Here is a 20,165-nt window from a genome sequence, read left to right on the forward strand (position 1 = left end):
GACGAACTAATAACTCTTACTGAAGTCGCCCCGCGACGGACGATTTCTTTTATGGTCGCCTATATCAGAGGATCAGTAGCTATCCGCATTTATTTTTGTTAGCGAGATAAGGGGATTGGTTTTTACTAAGGGGTACTGAAAAGGGGTATAATAAACTATCCCAAGTATATCTAACTATATAGGGAGTATTTGGTTTTACAAATTAAAATCAAGCCCAGACATTTCCTATTATATTTTGTATTCAAATTATTTTTCAAGTGGCTTTATAAATCTTTCATTGATCGATTGTACTTGTAAATTTTAAAATGTCCAGGAACCACTTATAAAATATTCTTCTATGGGGCCCAATAATATTTATTTTCTTTTTTATGACTTAATTATTAGGTGAATTGCAGTCGGTAATAATGCCTATGGTCAAAACAATTTGCAGATTGGCAATTGTCTAACGATAAATCATATAGGAAGCAGATTAGATTAGTTATAGCCAAGAAATATAACAAATAAATTGAGGAGCCTGATCAGCTGGGCTAATTCATAAATTTATAAGGAGCTTGTAAAGATTTGTAGTGACCCACCATCTTTGATTTAATTAAATACGAATCTTAAGTAGTCGCTCAATGTTAATTTACATCCAATTAGGTAAGTTAATATATAATGCTATTAATAGGTAGCCTTTTCTAATAATTTGTTGTAAGTGTAAAATATTTAAAAAATTGTTTTTAAGTAAACTATGATTAGGTAAGTTAATATTAGAATGCTACTAATAGGAAGGCGTTTCTAATAATTTATTGTAAATGTAAAATATTTAAAAAATTGTTTATAAGTAAACAATTAAAACAAAATTGGTTATTTCAGCTGGGGCTTCTACTTATTTCTTAAAAATTGTTATCAAATCGGATGGCAAAAAATCGCTTCAATCGCATACTTGTGGGCGTATTTTGATGGTGGTTAAAGTTTACTTTTAGGGGAAAATTAAAATTAAAAATTAAATTTTAGTGATAAAATTATTAACACAGGCAATGTTTATAAGACAATATTTGACGTGAAGACCTCTTTAATACATTTAAATTTTTAATTAAAAAAAACCATCTTGTGTCTTAAGAAAATGAAAATTTCCATATATTCATAAAAATTTAAAGAGGCGTTTAGCTATATTTTAGTTAGCAAAGTTATTTATAACAAATGATTAAATTAAAAATGTGTAAGCTGCTTACTTTTCCCCAGAAACTGATTACTTCAAGTGGAGACGTCAAGGATCGCAGTAAGATTCAAATTGAGATATCTAGCTAATGTCGTGTTGCCGAAATGAATACCGAGATACCAGGGAAACACCACTGAGTGATCAATAAGAGCCGTGACATTCTCCGCCTCCTCGCCGTACTTGGAAATTAAAAAACAATTATAGACAAAGAAGGTTCACAATCAGCAGCTGATAATCCGAATACCGCCAGAGCTGTCATGTCAAATAAAAAAAATATAGAAAATATCTCAAGTTATACATAGACCAGTCCGCTGACCAGGTTTCGATTAGTGCTTATAAGTCAGTCCATTTCGGCCCCGTCCGCTAGTTTCACTTTCGACGTCCAACGCTGTCGAGCCGGGAGCTAAACCAAAAATTAAGGATGAAAGGTGCGTGGTTTACCCCAGACCTTAGAATTTTATCTAGTTTTAATTTCGATACGGGCTTATCGGGCTGACAATTTTTTAATTACCCGCTCTGTCGTGCCGCGAGTGGGCCAACTATAAAAACGCAGAGGCCTCCATTGATTGGGTTAGTAACGAAATCGGAACGTTCGCTTCAGTCGTCTACCAAGCGAATTAGTCCAGAATATATTACCATACCAAAATGGGAGGTACGTTGTCTCTAAAAGCGGATATTTCACTCTCAGTGTTTTCGGTGCAAATAATTCAAAACCTAGTTGAATATTCACTGCGCATCCTTTTTATTTAATTATAATTACATTAAACTGATATTTTTAATATTCATAAATTAAAATATTTAAATTTTGTCATCGACTTGGAGATAAAAGTGAATTTTTTTAATTTAAATATCTGTTTCTACTTATATCAACAACACATTTTAATTACCGAGTGCTAACATTTTTTGGTCCTATTTAATTTAATGTTTTTATTTTTAAACTTCTCCAAAAATGTATCCATATTTCAAATTATTTAAATCAATTAAATTGAAATTTTTCTTCATTTGTTTACTTTTGAAAAAAAAAACACATTTCTGTCTACAAAAATAAAGCCGTTTAAATACAACAATTCCCAGTATTTTAAGTTTAATTTTTCTATTTCAACAGTTGATAAAAATATTAATTAAAAATAGACAAACAAAAAAATTGTTAAATACTATTCATAAAATCCAAATTAAATCCACTCCTCACAGCTTTCAATGCAAGGATCGGTGTCCTGGCGGCCTGTCTTCTGATGGCGGCCCAGGCCAGCGGCTACACGATGGAGCAGATGTGCGCCCAGTGGTCGGGCGAGGGCTATGTGGGCAATCCGAGCAACTGCCGTGCCTGGGGCTACTGCAAGGGCCAGATGCTGGTTAGCTGGGGAACGTGTCCGGATGACTATATTTACAACTCGCAGACAGGCATATGTGCCGATGCCTCGACGACGATTTGCTCGACAAGTGCGACGAAGACCTGCGAATCGGCCGCCTCGCCCATGTACGTGGCCAATCCGATGAACTGCACCGAGTACTGCTACTGCGATGGCAAGGGAGGCTTGGAGTACGGCGCCTGCCAGGAGGGCCTCTACAGTGCCAGCAGCATAAGCTGCATCTATGCCAACAGCTGTCCGCAGGACACCATCTGCCGGTTCATGCAGTCGAACATCTATGTCGGCGATCCGGACAACTGCGGCAGCTACATCGCCTGCCTCAATGGCTATGGAACCTCCGCCAAGTGTGCCGATAACCTGTTCTACAACGCGGCCACCGGTATGTGCCAGAAGGCCAGTGTAACCTGTAACGGCGACGATAGCAACAGTGGAAATGCCGGGCAGTTTACAGTTGGCTACACAAATTCATCTGGATGCCCTGCTGATTACTTCAAAGCCTCAGAGGAGATCACTGTGGACGGAGAAGTTCAGGACTATAAATACGTTTCTGATTGGACCACCTGCTATGGCTTCTACTACTGTGCAAATGCAGGAGCCACTGGTGTTTGGAACCAATGCCCCACTGGTACTCATTTTGACCCCACTAAGGGCGAGTGCGTTTCCCCGGCCGCCTATGCCTGTCCCCATAACCGATGTGGCAACATAAACAATCCATTCATGGCCGTGTCGGATACCACCTGCAACACCTACACGGTCTGCTCCACCGGAGCGACCGGAAATTGCCCCACCACCGCGCAGTTCTACGACGAGATTCACAATATCTGCACCACAAAAAATCCCGGTTACGCCGTTTGCGAAGCAGCTGCCTAAGATCCCCTTTAGCCACCTATATTTTCCGAATTACCTTGCAACAAGCATATGATGTAACATGAGCCCTATCCCTGTTTTTAACCCTACTCCTGCAAGGACTGCGGGACAAGCAATCAAAAGAAATTAATAAAAAAAAACGTCGACTTTGACCAATCGAAATTTGTTTAAAATAAATTTACTGATAAAGGGTTTATAAAACTAATATTTTTCTTAACGGGAATACTTATGACGAAATCTTAAGATTTTATTGCAAATCTTATAAGAGACTTTTTCATAGGAGTCTATAATAGTTGGACAATAGTTGTTAGAAACTAAAATGTTTTTTGCTTGACTATTTTTTAAGGTTTCCTTTATTATAAATAATTTTGCTCATAAGAATACCTAGAATCTGCATAATTAATCCCTAGCTATTCTTTTAGCTTTTGCAGATTCCGAGACTTCGGGACGAGACGGGAATTCAGAGTTCACTGATGCGAAAATCCGCCTAAATTGATCATTTATAATCAAATGCAGACAAGAATAAAACAAGAATTTCAAGATGTACATTTTTGTGATTTTTTTGCTAAATAAGTGCTATGACTAAATGATATCTATATAGTTTAGTTTATTAATTCCAAACAAAATACCCCATGTACTTTTTTAAGATAAAGGCTAATGCTTCAATGGCTGATACATATGTATATCAACAAAAGATTGTAATCATTTTTCCTTGGAAGTTTCTAGAAAAGTAAACTTAATTGACGTCGGCATTTAGATATAATTTTAATTTTAGTACTTGAGCGATCAGATAATTTTGAGGGCCTTAGGATTTCTTGGTAAATTTGAGTGACGTCAACCTATTGTTATTTGTTTGTCTAATAGAATAAAACAATAAAACAGACCTTCAGTCCTAGAGATAAACATTGGCTAAACGTAAGGCAGATAAATTCTAACATGTATTCGATCATGGAAAAGGTAGTAAAATTTAATAATTGTGAAGGAAGTTGGGAAAAATGTTTAGAGAAACGATAAATGTTAATAAATTAGGGAGTTTAATCACAACTCTTTTCAGTGGTTCTCCGATGTTCGAGAACTGTCAATGGCATTGATGGGGATCTCACAGTGAGACATGCAATTTCCCTATCAATGGGGGGCCGTTGATCGGAGTGATATTGACGCCGAGATACCACCAGGAGTCTACACTTCTGCGAACGAGACAATTCCGATGTTATTGCCGTGTAATTTACATGCTCCCCCGCTATCGTACATCAAAAAACCAACAAATAAAATCGGTAAAAATCGAAAACGCGAGCACTATCTTTGACTTGTGATTGAGATAGCATGTGCATTTTGGAAATTGTTTTTCGCCGAACAAAACCGAGCAGAATGATCTTTTGCATATTTAAGGGCAGCAGCTTCCGAAGGTGCAGTATCATTTGTGTTGTGATTGCCGCCACCGACAGATCGCAACGGGAGGTTCCAGTTACCAGGATAAAAGTGAAACAAAGGATATACACCATGAATAAAGGTATTTGGAAAAATAAATCGATCCATTAAATGAAAAGTCGCGAGTGTTAGGATCGTTAGATTTATCTGGAGAATTGATTTGCAGATTGCCGTTGAAGTTTTTGAAAGGTCGAAACCCTAAGTTATCTAAAATGGAGCTTCTTTTATGAAACAAGTCAATCATATTTATATTTTGGATAATATTATAAATTATTAAAATATTGAATATTATAAATTATTAAAATAATCGTAATATTACGAATCCTTTCAGCTAGCGCTATCCTGTCGCTGCTGTTCGTGGCCAGCGCCTTGGGCGGCGTGATCGAGGACTTCGAGTACCTGTCGGTGGACGCGATGTGCGAGCTGTTGCCGCAGGACACGAGCTTCCTGCGACCGAATACCTGCGACAACTGGGTGCGCTGTGCCACCAACTACAGTGCCCTGGAGCAGGGCGGCTGTGCGTCAGGACTGTACTACAACAAGGAGCTGGGTCGCTGCATCCTGGCCTCCAGTGCCGTGTGTCCCTATGCGGGTCTGGCCATCGAGAAGCCCAAGAATCTGTGCGCCAACGAGACGGAGGGCGCCTTCATCGTGGATCCCAGCAGCAGCAATTGCCGCGGCTACATCCTGTGCAAGGCCAACAAACAGATCCAGGCCAACTGCCCCAACGAGCTGGTCTTCCAGCCGACCTCGCGTTCCTGTGTGTACGAGACCCAGTACAAGTGCCCCGCCAGCCAGACCAAGAAGTCATCGCCGGCCTGCCGATCGCTGGCCAATAACACCCGTCTGGCCGATCCCGTCCACTGCGATCAGTACTACGAGTGCGTCAGCGAGGTCCTTCACAGTCGCTCCTGCCCAGTGCAAACGGCCTACGATGCCGATCTCGGCTACTGCGTGGATGTTAGCGAGGTGACGTGCTATGATACGGCTGCCCTGCCGGAACCCGAGAACACCTTCTGCCTGGACAATGCCACCGGATCCGCTCGTGTGGGCTACTTTGCCGACGATCTGTCCTGCTCCCACTACTATATCTGCGGCAATCCCGTCGCCGGCAAACACGACACGGAGCCCAAGCACCTGAGTTGCCCCCTGGGCCAGTACTTTGACTTCGAGAAGCTGTCGTGCAGGGATAGGTTGAATGTGCGCTGCCAACTGGACAGGTGTGTGGGCACCAACATGACCTACGTAAATGTGGCCGGCGATTGCCAGAGCTACGGACGCTGCTCCGGCGGAGCGACCGTCAGTTTGGGCCACTGCCCCACGGGCTACTACTTCGACGAACGCAACCAGGGATGCACCCAAACCAATTACCACTACATCGCCTGCTCCGTTTAGGAACGCCGCAATGGCACTTCAAATATCACTCAAAATTTAAAGCCCTAATAAATCGATCCAATTTAAGGTGGAGGTCAAATGCATTGTACGAAAGCAATTACTATACTTTTGGCGGGAAAATTCTACTTTTAATTACTATTACCTTTAAAAATGTTCTTATTTTCAAAGTAAAATTCAGGGATTATGGATACCTATTGTTTTTTCATAAAAGTTTCTAATAAATATTTTTAAACAACAAAATACATTATTTTTTTTGAGCCTCTCATATGAAATTGTTTAATCTTTTTAAACCCCTTTCTATTTGTATAAATGATAAGTTTTATTCCAATTTATCATAAAAAAGTTTAATCCATTCTTTATAATTTCAATTTTAAAAAAAACTACAGTTTTTTCTCGAAACTTAGAAATACGGGAGCGGAAATGTTCATTAGGGAAACGAAGACGGGGGCGATAAAACTCTTGGCAACCCTTTTGCTATCAGAAAACGGCGACACACAACGATTCTTTTTTGGCAATCTGTTTTTCGTGACAGTTGGAGTGCCCGAAAAGTTATCAGTTTTAATTAAAAGAGTACCCCGGTTCAGGGTTCGGAGAATTCCGAACCGATTCCTGATAGGCCGATAACAAATTTGCTACTCGCCAATGCCGCCAGTCGTTATTTGTTATTTCCGTGTTTGCCTTGAAGCGAGCAAGAAGTATCCAAAAGCCAAGGGAGTTTTACTACTGCTACTAATTGAATTAATAAATAACACATCTGGACTGGAGTGGCAAATGTCATATAATAGAATTTTACAAAACATTAAACTAGTCCACACTGCGTATGAGTGATTTTCATGGATGTTCAATTTAGAGCTCAAAATATTTACCTTTTATTTTAAATTTTTTATGATCATATGTTATATATAATTTAATATTATAACAATTCACTTGATTACTGCATGGCCAAATTATCATGTTTAACATTAGAGATTGTCTTCTAAGTAGCTGTACTTCAAATTTGCAAATTTGAATGATTGATGAATGAAGTGGTTGATTGAAGTGGTTAAAGTACTCTAATTTTCCGTCTGATAAGTTTGTATTTTTCCATTCAACTTCTTTATTGCTGCTGTTATCCGATACACAGCTACTAAAATCAAGATATTGGCTGATATCACTTTTCGAACACATGAATGGGTTGGTTCTATGGGCTACTTCCTCAGTTCTTTCCCGATTGCCACCAAATTACGAAGTGGGGTTTTTGGGCATGACATCACGGTTTGCTTCGATTGCCAATCGTTTCGAGGAAATATTAAGCGAAGAGGTGATCTGGTAACTTAATCGTTATTGCGCCTGATAATAGCACCCGATGTACTTATATTTATTGTAGCGGTAACAAAAAACAAAGAGTCTAATTAAAACTGATTGCGTACGTCGCTCACGAGACCAACATTTTTTGTGGTAGTGCCATTCATCACCCGACGTTTTCTGGCAGTCGGGATAAGATATAGCCCATGTGGTTCACAGATGAGTCAGAGCTACCGTTTAATCGTAGGTTTAACTGTTATATATAAGTATATCCCAAAGCTGTTCATTTAACATTTTTTTAGTTATATATGAAGACATGAAATTTATGGCGCAAAAGTATGTTAAAATTTCACAATCTCATCGATTTAAATAATTTAAACAAAGAAGTGATCTATTTACTTTATGGCTGAGAAGAAAAGCAACATGATAAAAAAACGTAGTACATTAAAATATTTCATATTTAATTTTAACATTATTCGCTTTAATAATAAATGTGAAATTTTACAATTATAGTACATTTTAAAATATTAAACTTTCAATTTAATATGCGTTTTGCTTAATAAAGTAAAATATTTGATTGATTGATTCAAATATTTGCAAATTAAATAATGCAATTAAATATGTTTTATATTAAATATTACGATTTTTTATTTAATCTAAATATTTAATAGGACTCCTTGAATTCAATATTCAGCTATTTATTTTTACTATGCCATTTTGTGTATCAACTTTGTTCACGAGATGGTGGTGGTGGTGCCATCATCCACAGCCGTCAGCTGCTCCACTTAGGAGCCGGTGGTTCCGTCGGACATTTGGCAGGCGGCATAGGATATAACCTGGGTGGTGCAGCGCTGGGTCACCTCGTCGAAGTACTCATCCTGCGGGCAGGTTCCCTGGCCAATGACGAGGCCATCCTGGCAGATCGAGTAGCCGTGGCATCCGTCATTCGATTCGTTGGCCAGCTGAATGGTGGTGTTGCCCAGTCCCACGCATCGGTCGTAGGAGCATTTCACCTTGGAGCGCGGCACACAGGCTCCGCCGTCGGTGGCCAGGAAGAACCTTCCATCGGAACACTCGCCATGCTCCAGGGCGAACTCTCCGCCATCCAATTCCTTGCAGTAGTAGTAGCCATTGCAGGTGCGATTGTCCGAGATGAAGCCTCCCGTTTCGGGACACACTCCCTTTTCGGTGATATTCGGCGCAATGACGTTATCACACTCCACATCCTGCGGATAATCGCACTGCGCAGTGGAGGCCTTGAAGTAGAAGGTTCCGGGACAGGTGCCGTTTATCACCTGGCCATCCCAGCACATCTGATAGCCATTGCAGTTGTCCGTGTCCTTGACGAAGACGCCATCGGGCAGGATGTTGCAATAGCTATCGGGATCCATCTTATTCGAGCAGGGAAAATCCCTGATGCAATCCTGGGTCCCCGGATTGAAGTTCATGCCCGTGTTGCAGACCCCATGGGTTCCCTTGCCATTGCTGCAGTAGTAATACCCATTGCAGGAGTACGGATCCGCTGCAAATCCGGTGGGCAGGGCGGCGCAGGGATCACTGGACAAGCACTTTACGCTGGCGGAACTCAGGCACTTCTGGCTCTCGCGGTCGTAGAAGAGACCAGTGCCACAGGTTCCAGCCACCGGACTCCCATCGACGCACTGAATCCACGCGTTGCAGGCCCGCGGATCGTTCATCTTGGTTCCATTGACCACCAGGTCGCATATAAGTGTTGCATTAAAGGTTAAGGTCCCAGATATCAGGGGCACCGTGGCCAGTCCAAGAAACAGGATGAAACTCCTATCTGTTTGGGAAAGATGGGTCATTAATTATATTGATTAATTAAAAATTCTTTTATTAGGTATTATTTATAACAAACTAAATTTAATTGTACTTTATTGTTAACAAAATTTTATTGGAATTTTCAGTGGACCTCAATATATGAATGTTTTGTTAAGATCATTTCTTTTCGTCATGATAGAACATTTCTTTTAGAAAATACCAGCATTTCTCGATAGATCCCAGATAAATCCAATAGAAACTCACACATCATGCCTTTTTTCGTCGAAAAAGAAATAGCCCTTAACAGCAAACGGCGTAAAGAACGTCTAACTGGGAGCCTCCAAACATTGGCATTAAATACATGACCAAAGACAATGCTTACCTCAACTTGTTTTGGGGCATTCCGAAAGGTCTATAAATTTGGAGCATTTAGTTAGTGGCAGACCTGTCGTCAGTAGCTAAAATGGACGCATGGCGTATTCATATTTCAGTTTTATCAGGTTCGCTTAATTCCGAATTTGACAAGTGATAAATTTGACCATTGCCGATTCGCAGTTCGATTAAAGTCCCATTCGTTTTTGTTTGCTATTGTTATTGCTCATATGCATAGGGTTTTCTCAATGAAAATTCATAGTTTTTTATATTTATTACCCTTTTGTTTATTACCAAAAACCGCAAACCGAAAACCAAAAAAAATCTATTTTAAAATCATTTTTATCTGCTGTGCCTGAATTGATACATACGACATTATGATATTATTAGACCACGATGACCAATTTCTGTTGAAATATTGCAGATTAGGCAGCTGTCAAGTGGCTTAGATTACCACTTTTAATTATAATTTAATAGGTTACCTGGTATTTGGTCCGTTCTAGAACTTATTCACCTAATAAATTTAATGGTATAAAGTTCTTCTTATTGTTGTGACTTTAGTTGAACTTTAACCATTAAGGCCCGTTTTGCAGTTCCAATAATATCAAAAAATGCTGGGAATCGTCATTTATAGGAAATAAATTTATGACTAATTAGTCATACTTGTTAGAATGCTTGGAAGCAAAACACCGAACCATAAAGTATGTGGGTTAGTGTCATAAAACAGGTAGGTAATTAATCGCTAATTTAGATTACTGTAATCTAATTTCGTTTAATAGCTGATTTTTCCAAATCGAATCCATAGAATACCATTTAAGAATACATCATTAAATTTAGAGAATCATGTGGTACGGAAAAATTTCATTGGCTAAAAATTATCTAATCGAATTTCGCACTTTGGTAAGACAATTAAAAGATGTGATAATAGTTGACAATTTGGAAAACGATTCCGAGAACTTGGTGGTTTACAGGCGATTTTTTATGGCCAATTTATAGATTGCCTTGTTAGGACAAATAATGTATCGCTATCTTTTTTGGATTTTTATTAGAAGCAGAACACAAAAATATTTTAATTTTCGCAAAACCCTTTTCCTAGTATTATTACCTTAAGAATAATCTACCAAACAAATTAAAAACAAATATAATCATTATATTTTGATTTGCCCGAATTCTGGGGAAGCTCTTATCCGCTACTTTGTTGACTTGTCAAAAAGGGCCATCGATCATGCAAAAATAGAGTTGGCTTCACTGCTTGCCAATGGCGATGTATCACAAAAGTCGATTCCCTGGCTTGACGGCTCGTCGATCAATTGGGACAGCCAAGCGGATCGAAGATAAACCGAGGGGCCGGGACTCCAAATAAAAACCCAGGCAGGCCATCCAACCAGAAACAGTATACCAATTGAAGCCACTAAAGAAAATGGGTGGGTTTTTGAGTTCTATCAGTTTAAAGGATTAAATTAAAATATATTTTATTTATTGACCATTTCCCAGGTGGACACAAAGGATCTACTATCGCTGCCCTGGCGCTGCTCGTCGCCTGTGCCGCTCCAGCAACAGCCGACGTGAACGTGACCGCCTTGTGCCTGCTGGTCAGCAATGGCAACTATGTGGCCAGCCAGTCCGACTGCTCCACGTACTACCAGTGCCAGGGATCCACGTTTACGACCATGTCCTGTCCCACCGGCTACTACTTCGACAAGAATGCCCAGCAGTGCACGGGCAGTGTGCCGAGCACCTGCACCAGCAGCACGAGTCCTTGTCTCGGCAAGGCGGTGGGCACCTTTGCCGCCTCCAGTACGTCCTGCGGTGGCTACTACTATTGCGGTGCCTCCGGCGCTCAGAGTGGCAGCTGTCCTGCCGGCGAGAACTTCAATCCCACCACCCAGGCCTGTGTGTACAAGAACAATTATCCCTGCACCGATTCCACCTCCTCCGACAGTCTGTCCACCCCCTCGGTGGCCCTGAACCTGTGCAATCTGGTCAAGGACAATCTCTACTTTGGCAGCCCCTCGAACTGCAGTGGCTGGAACTTCTGCCAGGACAACATCCTGCACTCGGGATCCTGCGGAGCGGGTCTGGTGTTCAATGTGCAGGCCAGCAACTGCGGCTACAGGATGACCTCCTCCTGCTCCCAGGTCACCAATGATCCCTCGCTGACCGGAGTGGCCAACAATCCCACAACTTGCACCACCGCGGGTTCGATGATTGCGGCCACCGCGTGCAATCAGTACTACATGTGCTCGGCCAGCCTGAATTACCAGCTGATGACCTGCCCCTCGGGATTCTTCTACGATACCATCTCGAAGGCCTGCGTGACCAGGATGAGTGCCAGGAACAACTGCGACAGGTGTGTGGGCACCACCGCCAGCTTCGTGAATGCCTACTCGGCCACCAACTGCTCCGATTACCTGTACTGCGTGAATGGCGTCCAGAAGGCCGTGGAGAGCTGCCCCGTCAACTACTATTTCAACGAGAACACCGGATCCTGTACTAACGGGGTGGAGCCCCAGTTCCTGTGCTGCAATCCCACGGGAAGCACCGGCCTTACCACCACAACCACTACCGCCACCACAACCACCACCACCACCGCTGCTCCAGCTGCTGATACTGGCTCGAAAACCGATACTTCAGCCGATTCCTCAGCTGGTACTTCATCAGATACTACCAAAACTGATACTTCCTCTGGAACTTCCGACACAGCAGCCACAAAGTAATCCATAAAGCTCTTCTGCACCTAAAACAATTATATATTTAATCCAGCAAACAATAAAATAAATTACTTCAAGTGTATTTCATCATTAATATTCAATCCAGTGTACTCCGTATCATCCTTTGTACACAAGATAGGTAAAATAAAAAACCCATTCCCACCCTTAAATAAGAAAGAACTTAGAAAATTTCATTTTCAGATTGTCAATTGTTTTAGAATTTCCTTACAAATTACTCATACGAAGCGTACGCCTCTTAGAATTTCTTCCGTTTTTAATCTTGTCAACTGTTATTTCAGTAGAAATCAAAAGAACAAATGGTTGCCAAACATTATTTAGTTGATATCTTTGCAAACAATATTACTTATAAGTAATAGTCCATACAAATTCAGACAATAATAGTATTTTCTTTCAAATAAGTTTGTATTGGCAGCATTATACAATCATCACCCTTTTAGGTAGGCAACACATTTTGTACAAAAGCTTTAAACAGCGGAAATATATTGTCTCCAGATTGCTTTCCTGTATCATTTTAAGCAGAGTTAAAAAGCTAATAAAATAATATATAGTCTAAATAAATTTAAATGGGATCAATGGCTTTTATCTACGTAGGTAATTTAAAATTACTACGCGTTTTATAAAAACGCTTTTTTATTAATTGCTAGGACCACTTTCTTATCATAATTTTAAGGTAAAGATATAAAACAAATTAGTTGTGTAAAGCTTTCTTTTACCATAAAGACGAATGTAGTACCTGAAATCAGTACTTTCCAATTCTCACGATGAAAGGCATAACCAAAATACCTCCAATGCTTACACTTCCTGATAAGTAAAAACAAACATATTGGAAAATTCCAATCAATATAACGGATATCCCAAAAGAGTATAAACACAATTTAATAGAGCCCATTTGGCATGGTAATAAAGTCGAAAGTAAACACTATGCGAACTACAGGTCTTTTCATTGCCGAAAAAGTTTACTGGCTGGAAACAACGTCATCCAAAAGAGATAAGGAGTCCATAGAACTTTGAGTTAAATGGTCTATAACATAAAATAAAAGTTATAAAATAAAATAAAGTTTATTTTTATTGGAACTAATAAAAATGTTGTTTTTATATTTCTGCTCATTATCACAAAAGTTTTAGTAACATTAAAAATATTTAATTTGAAAAGGCCCCTTTTTTAATTACATTACTCCAGTAGATTATCCAATTAGATTATCTTACAACACTTGGCTTAAGTACATGATGTGTTAGTTCTCAAGGCAGCCTTACACCACTGATAAAGGTAAAGATGTGGCGTCAATCGTTTCTTTTTTTAATTATTAAGTTGCGGAACAGATAGAATACAGAATGATAGCGGCTAACTTGCGGTTACCACAACTTAACTTTAATTAAAGCTGGTAAAATAACAACCAGACAAGATGTTCGCCGCGTATCTGGTGGAATAAATAAAAAATTGAACCATGTTCCGCTGTCTATAATTCCTGAGAATAGCTGGGCTTATCTACAGTCAATTTACGATCTAGATGGCCAAGTTCGAGGCGAATACCTATAAAAACCAGGCGGTGGGAAAACTCCAACATCAGTCTTCCGACTACCTTTCATTGGCCAATACAAGTGGTTTTTAATTCCCGAGAGACCCAAGAGTATTACGAACTAACGATGACAGGCAAGTGTGGTGTAGCACCAGTGGATAACCGCGAGGATTTTTGGTTAATTCCGGACTTGTGACTTGTGACTTGCAGGAAAATTTCTACTGGCGACGACGATCCTGTGCCTGATGGGCGGCAGCGCCCTGGGCGATGCGATCCTGGAGGGCACCTACAACGTGACCGCCTTCTGCACGGCCTGCAAGACCGGCATTCAGCTGGGCAGCATCGAGTCCTGCCAGAAGTACTATGTCTGCCAGTCGACCGGACCTGTTGTCGCCGAATGCCAGTCGGGCTACTCCTACGACTACAAGAAGAGCACCTGCCTGCCCTCCAGCCAGGTGAACTGCTACTACGGTGTGGATAATCCTTGTGCCGGAAAGAATGGAACCTGGGTGCCAAATACCGGCGTGTGCGGTGGCTACTACTATTGCGAATTGGGCGTTTCGAAGGCCGGATCTTGCAGTAAGAACCAAGTGTTCAACTCCGTAACCGCAGAATGCGAATGGGGATCCTGCGCCACCACCCAAACCACCGAAGGTGCAGTTCTCAATTCGCTCTGCGAAGTGGTGCCCCCCAATCAGTACTTTGGCGATACCAACGACTGTGCCACCTGGAACTACTGCGTGTCCAATAGCACTGGCGTTTATGCATTCAGTGGAAAGTGCGCATCAACCACAACAAAGCAGAATGTGAGTAAACCCTTTTTATACCGGTCAAATAGCTTACAGCACCACGTAAAATTCGTAATCCTTTTTTCCATTCCTACAACCATTAATTTAAAATATTAATTTGCCTATGCTTTATGTTTTAATTTTTAAAACATCATTTAAAGCAATTATTTTTTTTAAACAAGTGGTGGCTCCAGTTCTTTGAAATTGTTTTATTTTTAAAGGAAACTAACATCTTTTTAACCGTGTGAATTTTTGTCGGAAATTAAAATTTATATTGTCATTAATTCTTAATAGTAATATCGTTAGCTTGATTGACCTGTATTTTGTATCTTTTATTTATTTATTTTTATTTTATTTTTCGCTTGACCCGTGGATTGTATTAAATTTGTCTAACTTTCTATCTTTTATTTATTTAATTGATTTATTTTTATTATTTTATTTTTCGCTTTAAAATTACATTTGCTACTTTTATCCTGCACTTAATAATGTTTACATTTCTTTTTCCTAGGCCTTTAACGTTAAAACAGGATCCTGTGATTACACCTCGGATAGTATCTGCAGCCGTGTGACCGACATTCCCCTGAGCAGTGCCGCAGTTTCCTGCCCCAAGGACGGCGTCAAGGAGGGATCGGCCACCGTTTGTGGCACCTATAATGTGTGCACCAACGGCAAGTGGGTTGCCACAAACTGCCCCACTGGATACTACTTCGACACCCTCACGTCGAACTGTGTCGTGCGCCAATCGGCCACGCCCACTGCTGGCTGCAACCGTTGCCAGGGCGCCAGCACCAAATTCGTGAACGCCGTCAATTCGGAGAACTGCTCGACGTACTACTACTGCAACGCGCAGGGCCAGGCCACCCTGAACACCTGCCCCACCGCGTACTTCTTCAACGAGAAGCTCGGCGCCTGCAAGCCCGAGGACGATCTGGCCGCTTATGTGCCGAGCAACGGAGCCTGCTACGGATCCAAGGCCTCTTCGACCACTGAGGACGGTACTGAAGCCGAGACCACGGCGGATCCCTCCGGCAAAATGTTCGACTTGGAGGAATAGGCCCAGTCAAACGGTCAGGAACTATTGGAAGGCAACTCGCCGGAACAGGACAATCTGCAAACACGATCCAATGTATTTACCACTTAGTATTCAGCTCATATAAGAGGCAATAAACCTATGTTCGCAAGCAAATTTTTGTATTCTGCTCTATGGGATTAAATATCCTCTTCTTTAGACCTTTTTAAAACAATTTCAGCTATCAAAACCAAAAAAATACCAGAGATATTGAGACATCAATCTTAATAACAGACAAAAAGTATTTTCAGAACTTTATTTCAAAGTTACAAAAAATATTTTAATTTTTTCTTATACTTTGATTTTTGTAAAACTTTTAGATATTTTTAATTATTTTCTAGAAAATACAAGAAATACATTATGGATAAATTTAGATGATCAAGATCTGTCTGATGCTTATTTTTAGATGTGAGCATATCAATCATTTCTTTTAGAATGTTATCTAAAAACGCGAACATTGCGATCTCGCCGAGACCGCAGCGCAAAATGCAAACACAAGTTTTCGATTAGCTTTTACAATAGCCACACCCATTTTAGCGACCTTATAAAAGGGTCGGTCATGAAACGGCCGAAACACTAAAACAGTTACTCTGAAGCCGCAAAGAACCATCATCGGAAGTTAAGGAAATCAATAACAGCAATGCCATGCTCTTGGGCATCTTTCCTGGCACTGGGCATCTGCATCCAGTTGGGAGCAGGTCACTCCGTGGACAGGAGTTGGGAATTGCCCAAGCCTCGTGTAACCTTGGGTGACCTCAGCCATGTGAGTATAATTAAATTTCCGGGTTGTTTATAGCACATATACATTTTAAACTTTAAAATATTGTTATGTTTGTTGTTTATTTGAAGTTTTATAAATATCATAATTTCAATAGCTTAGAAAACTTTAGGTAACTTCTTAAAATAAAGCTGTATTTTATTTTTCCTAACACTTCTAATAGGTAACTTTTATAATTCCTTTTTTCAGATCTGCCTGGGTCGCCAGGAAGGCGATTTGGTGCCCCATCCGCTGGACTGCAATGGATACTTTTCCTGCTCGCGCATTCCCAGGCTCCTCTATTGCGAGCAGGGCCTCTATTTCGATGGAAATCGTGGGATCTGCGATCTGCCAGAGAATACCAACTGTCGGCAGAGCGATTTGTCAGTACCGCCTGTAGAATCGCAAGGCAGCCCAGTGGATAACTCCGAGCTCAATTGGTGGCCTCACAAACCGAAGCCTGTTTTTGTGGCTGTCGATGTGTCCAGTGGTCAGCCAGTCAATCCCATGGAGAAGTACGATCCGGAGAATATCGAGTGCCGACACTATGGTGCCTACTTCCTGCCGCATCCCAGAAATTGTGGATTGTACTTCATCTGCGCCTACGGCCATCTGCACCGACATCAGTGTGGGCGTGGCACCTCCTGGAATTTCGAGATGTCCGAGTGTCAGTTGAGCGATCAGGCCGTTTGCTACGGGGAGTCCAGGGTTTCAGAACCCGAGTCCCATACGAATGTAGAAGTGTTTGGGGAAAGCACCACACCGAGCAGTGAAGCGCCAATAACCGTTTGCTATATAGTCGGATCGAGTGAGTTAAGCACTTTTCAGCAATTCCTCACGGATCCCGAGACCACCGAGTTGGTACAGGTGACATCATCTTCTCCACCTACTCCACCCTCTCCACCTTCACCACCTCGAACTGAAGTCACCGCCTTGACTTGTCCATCCACCAAGCAGAGCTATATGTCCCATCCGGAGGATTGCAGCAAGTACTATATCTGCATCAGTGGAATGCCCGTGCTCACATCCTGTCCCAAAGGCCTCTTTTGGGACCAGAAGTCCGGCTACTGTGAGATGGAAAAGAATGTCAAGTGTTTCCAGAAGTGATTAATAAACACGGTCTAGATCGGTCGATGGTGTTTTATTATGGAATACTTCACAAAGTTTCGAATCTTTATTAATTTAATGAGAAGAGTGTTATAATTTTTTGCTAAGAACCTCTATTTTGGATTCACAAGGTTTTTAAAAATAGTTACTTCGTTATTTACAATGAAGTATTTCTTATAAAACTGTCGCCATCGTTAGTCTTTGCCAGAAAACTGCTCTTCTTTGGGAAGTTTCGGGACTCTCCTTCTCTATTTTATCAGTTTTCCAGGGATAATTCTTAACACCGCTCACAATACGTTCCCAAAATGTTAGTGTACTTGGCTCGGGTGATTTGGCATCTTGAGAATTTTCATCAGCTGGATTGCTCGCAAAACAGCACACCAGCAGAAGGAAAAATGTCAAAAAGAGTTCCAATTTAATTCCTTTAGATGCTTGCATTTTGATACACTGGTGATCTCTAACTGATCTTGTTTGAAGTTTTCCTCTCGTCGCATGACGAAATTCCGAATCTTATCAATAGAAAATATTTAAGCACGTTCGCAAATTGCTTTACAACAGATAATGGATAAGATATCAAACGACATAAGACAAGCGACCAAGTTTTTGCAGCCTAAAAGAGAGCTCTAAGATCATTGAATAAAAAAGCTTATTTCACGTAAAATAAATGTAAATTAACACTAGAGATAAAGGTAATATTATCAATTTTAGAACTTTACTTCAGGAAATTGTAATTGAATTGTACAATTGAATTTCTGAAATTTGACACGCAATCTGCTAAGGCAGATTAATGATCAATTTATTAAAATTAATTTATGCTCTATATTTAAATAAAAAGTTTATTTTAAACAAGAAAGGAAGCTAGCTTCGGCCAGCCGAAGCTTATATACCCTTGCAGATCATTCCTATTAATTAACAAATCGCAAAAATGTTCAATTTTCTAATATTTCTCATTAATTTTCCGATCGTTCCTATGGCAGCTATATGATATAGTCGTCCGATTTTGATTAAATTAAAATTGAAATTCGGAAATATTTAAAAAGAGTCATATCCTAGAGTAGAAGACAATACAATAAAAACCAAAGAAGCTAGAATTTATTTCCTATTACTTTTCCATTAATTTTCCGATCATTCCTATGGCAGCTATATGATATAGTCGTCCGATTTTGATTAAATTAAAATTGAAATTCGGAAATATTTAAAAAGAGTCATATCCTAGAGTAGAAGATAATACAATAAAACCCAAAGAAGCTAGAATTTATTTCCTATTTCTTTTCCATTAATTTTCCGATCGTTCCTATGGCAGCTATATGATATAGTAGTCCGATTTTTTAAATTATTAATTCGAAATTCAGAAATATTTAAAAAATAACATCCCCAAAAGTAGAAGGTAATATTTCAAAAAATACCGAAGCTAGAATTTTTTAATGTTTTTTTTTTCCGATTGTTCCTATGGGAGCTATAAGATATAGTTGTCCGATCCGGTCGGCTCCGACATATATACTACCTGCAATAGAAAGAAGACTTTTGGGAAAGTTTCATCCCGATAGCTCAAAAACTGAGAGACTAGTTTGCGTAGAAACAGACAGACGGACAGACGGACAGACGGACAGACGGACAGACGGACAGATGGACAGACGGACAGACGGACAGACGGACATGGCTAGATCGACTCGTCTAGTGATGCTGATCAAGAATATATATACTTTATGGGGTCGGAAACGCCTCCTTCACTGCGTTGCAAACTTCTGACTGAAATCATAATACCCTCTGCAAGGGTATAAAAATCGTTATAGTAATGGAAGCCTTAGTAGCTCTACATATTCTGTAAGTGTTTCCCCCTTTTGGCCAGCTGTTTTTAAAAAATTCTTTTTATTAATTTAATAAATATTGTCAAAAATTAATCGAACGTTCGAGTAATATTTAGCATAAGGTAGGTCAAGGCAAAGAGACTGTCGTTTATCTTTCCGGGCTGAACTTTATATAAAAATTCATAAATGATGTCATTCAATCGGCATACGAACTTTGAAAGATTGTCCCTGATCTCGTCGCACATTGATCCGTTCATTCATAAATTATCCAAAAAGCATGTTGGCCCTCTTGATTATGTTGCGAATATGTGTGTGCCTAAACGATGTGCTCGTCTAATTTAAATTTAAATTTAACTTCTAAGGCGGTCGGGCTCAATTAGGGCTGGTTCTCTGCTCACAGCTAATCGTCGTGCTGTCCAGTAATTAATTCAGCCGTCTCCGTTGGCCAAACTCGTTGGTCAAACGTGGAGTCGCGTGACTCATTATATCTCGCAAAATGGCAAACCGAAAAAATCGTTTTGGGGTTGTCGGCAAAGTAAATACATACTTTGTACATGTATCACAAGGAAAGTTGTATATCAACAAATAAAAATAGGTATATCTTTGTATTCCACTTAATTTTACATTTCTAAAACAAACAAGCGCTCTTTTCCGATAACTTGTGCTAATTAACTGAATGGATAAGATC

General features: G+C 40.3%; 7 protein-coding genes across 7 annotated transcripts; 5 read left to right on the forward strand and 2 right to left on the reverse strand.

Moving 5' to 3' along the window:
* Positions 1-1,779: 1,779 nt before the first annotated feature.
* On the forward strand, positions 1,780-3,600 carry LOC108067674 (peritrophin-44). The gene is made up of 2 exons (XM_017156812.3): positions 1,780-1,853; positions 2,393-3,600. The coding sequence occupies exons 1-2, from the start codon at positions 1,847-1,849 to the stop codon at positions 3,439-3,441; spliced, it is 1,056 nt and encodes a 351-aa protein (XP_017012301.2). The 5' UTR covers positions 1,780-1,846; the 3' UTR covers positions 3,442-3,600.
* Positions 3,601-4,836: 1,236 nt separating this feature from the next.
* LOC108067682 (peritrophin-48) lies at positions 4,837-6,354 on the forward strand. Its single transcript, XM_017156823.3, has 2 exons — positions 4,837-4,948; positions 5,198-6,354. The coding sequence occupies exons 1-2, from the start codon at positions 4,939-4,941 to the stop codon at positions 6,259-6,261; spliced, it is 1,074 nt and encodes a 357-aa protein (XP_017012312.2). The 5' UTR covers positions 4,837-4,938; the 3' UTR covers positions 6,262-6,354.
* Positions 6,355-8,330: 1,976 nt separating this feature from the next.
* Positions 8,331-9,657, reverse strand: LOC108067701 (peritrophin-48). The gene is made up of 2 exons (XM_017156841.3): positions 9,592-9,657; positions 8,331-9,349 (listed from the first exon to the last, which is right to left on the reverse strand). The coding sequence occupies exons 1-2, from the start codon at positions 9,596-9,598 to the stop codon at positions 8,331-8,333; spliced, it is 1,026 nt and encodes a 341-aa protein (XP_017012330.3). The 5' UTR covers positions 9,599-9,657.
* A 1,462-nt stretch (positions 9,658-11,119) lies between these two features.
* On the forward strand, positions 11,120-12,567 carry LOC108067692 (peritrophin-48). Its single transcript, XM_017156833.2, has 2 exons — positions 11,120-11,123; positions 11,194-12,567. The coding sequence occupies exons 1-2, from the start codon at positions 11,120-11,122 to the stop codon at positions 12,414-12,416; spliced, it is 1,227 nt and encodes a 408-aa protein (XP_017012322.2). The 3' UTR covers positions 12,417-12,567.
* Positions 12,568-14,007: 1,440 nt separating this feature from the next.
* On the forward strand, positions 14,008-15,922 carry LOC108067684 (peritrophin-48). Its single transcript, XM_017156825.3, has 3 exons — positions 14,008-14,082; positions 14,159-14,754; positions 15,245-15,922. The coding sequence occupies exons 1-3, from the start codon at positions 14,076-14,078 to the stop codon at positions 15,788-15,790; spliced, it is 1,149 nt and encodes a 382-aa protein (XP_017012314.2). The 5' UTR covers positions 14,008-14,075; the 3' UTR covers positions 15,791-15,922.
* A 474-nt stretch (positions 15,923-16,396) lies between these two features.
* On the forward strand, positions 16,397-17,702 carry obst-F (obstructor-F). The gene is made up of 2 exons (XM_017156828.3): positions 16,397-16,568; positions 16,773-17,702. The coding sequence occupies exons 1-2, from the start codon at positions 16,446-16,448 to the stop codon at positions 17,667-17,669; spliced, it is 1,020 nt and encodes a 339-aa protein (XP_017012317.2). The 5' UTR covers positions 16,397-16,445; the 3' UTR covers positions 17,670-17,702.
* Positions 17,703-17,745: 43 nt separating this feature from the next.
* LOC108067689 (uncharacterized) lies at positions 17,746-18,140 on the reverse strand. The gene has a single exon (XM_017156830.3). The coding sequence runs from the start codon at positions 18,105-18,107 to the stop codon at positions 17,844-17,846; it is 264 nt and encodes an 87-aa protein (XP_017012319.3). The 5' UTR covers positions 18,108-18,140; the 3' UTR covers positions 17,746-17,843.
* Between the last annotated feature and the right edge of the window lie 2,025 nt (positions 18,141-20,165).

Source organism: Drosophila takahashii, chromosome 3L, assembly GCF_030179915.1.
Source record: "Drosophila takahashii strain IR98-3 E-12201 chromosome 3L, DtakHiC1v2, whole genome shotgun sequence".
Classification (NCBI taxonomy): Eukaryota; Metazoa; Arthropoda; class Insecta; order Diptera; family Drosophilidae; genus Drosophila; species Drosophila takahashii.

What these genes read in the sequence shown, in the direction of transcription:
- LOC108067684 (XM_017156825.3), top strand. An exon ending in CAACCACAACAAAGCAGAAT is followed by an intron (nt 14,755 to 15,244) that starts GTGAGTAAACCC and finishes TCTTTTTCCTAG; the next exon opens with GCCTTTAACGTTAAAACAGG.
- obst-F (XM_017156828.3), top strand. Translation starts at nt 16,446, where the DNA reads ATGCCATGCTCTTGGGCATCTTTCCTGGCACTGGGCATCTGCATCCAG. An exon ending in CCTTGGGTGACCTCAGCCAT is followed by an intron (nt 16,569 to 16,772) that starts GTGAGTATAATT and finishes TCCTTTTTTCAG; the next exon opens with ATCTGCCTGGGTCGCCAGGA.
- LOC108067689 (XM_017156830.3), bottom strand. Translation starts at nt 18,107, where the DNA reads ATGCAAGCATCTAAAGGAATTAAATTGGAACTCTTTTTGACATTTTTC.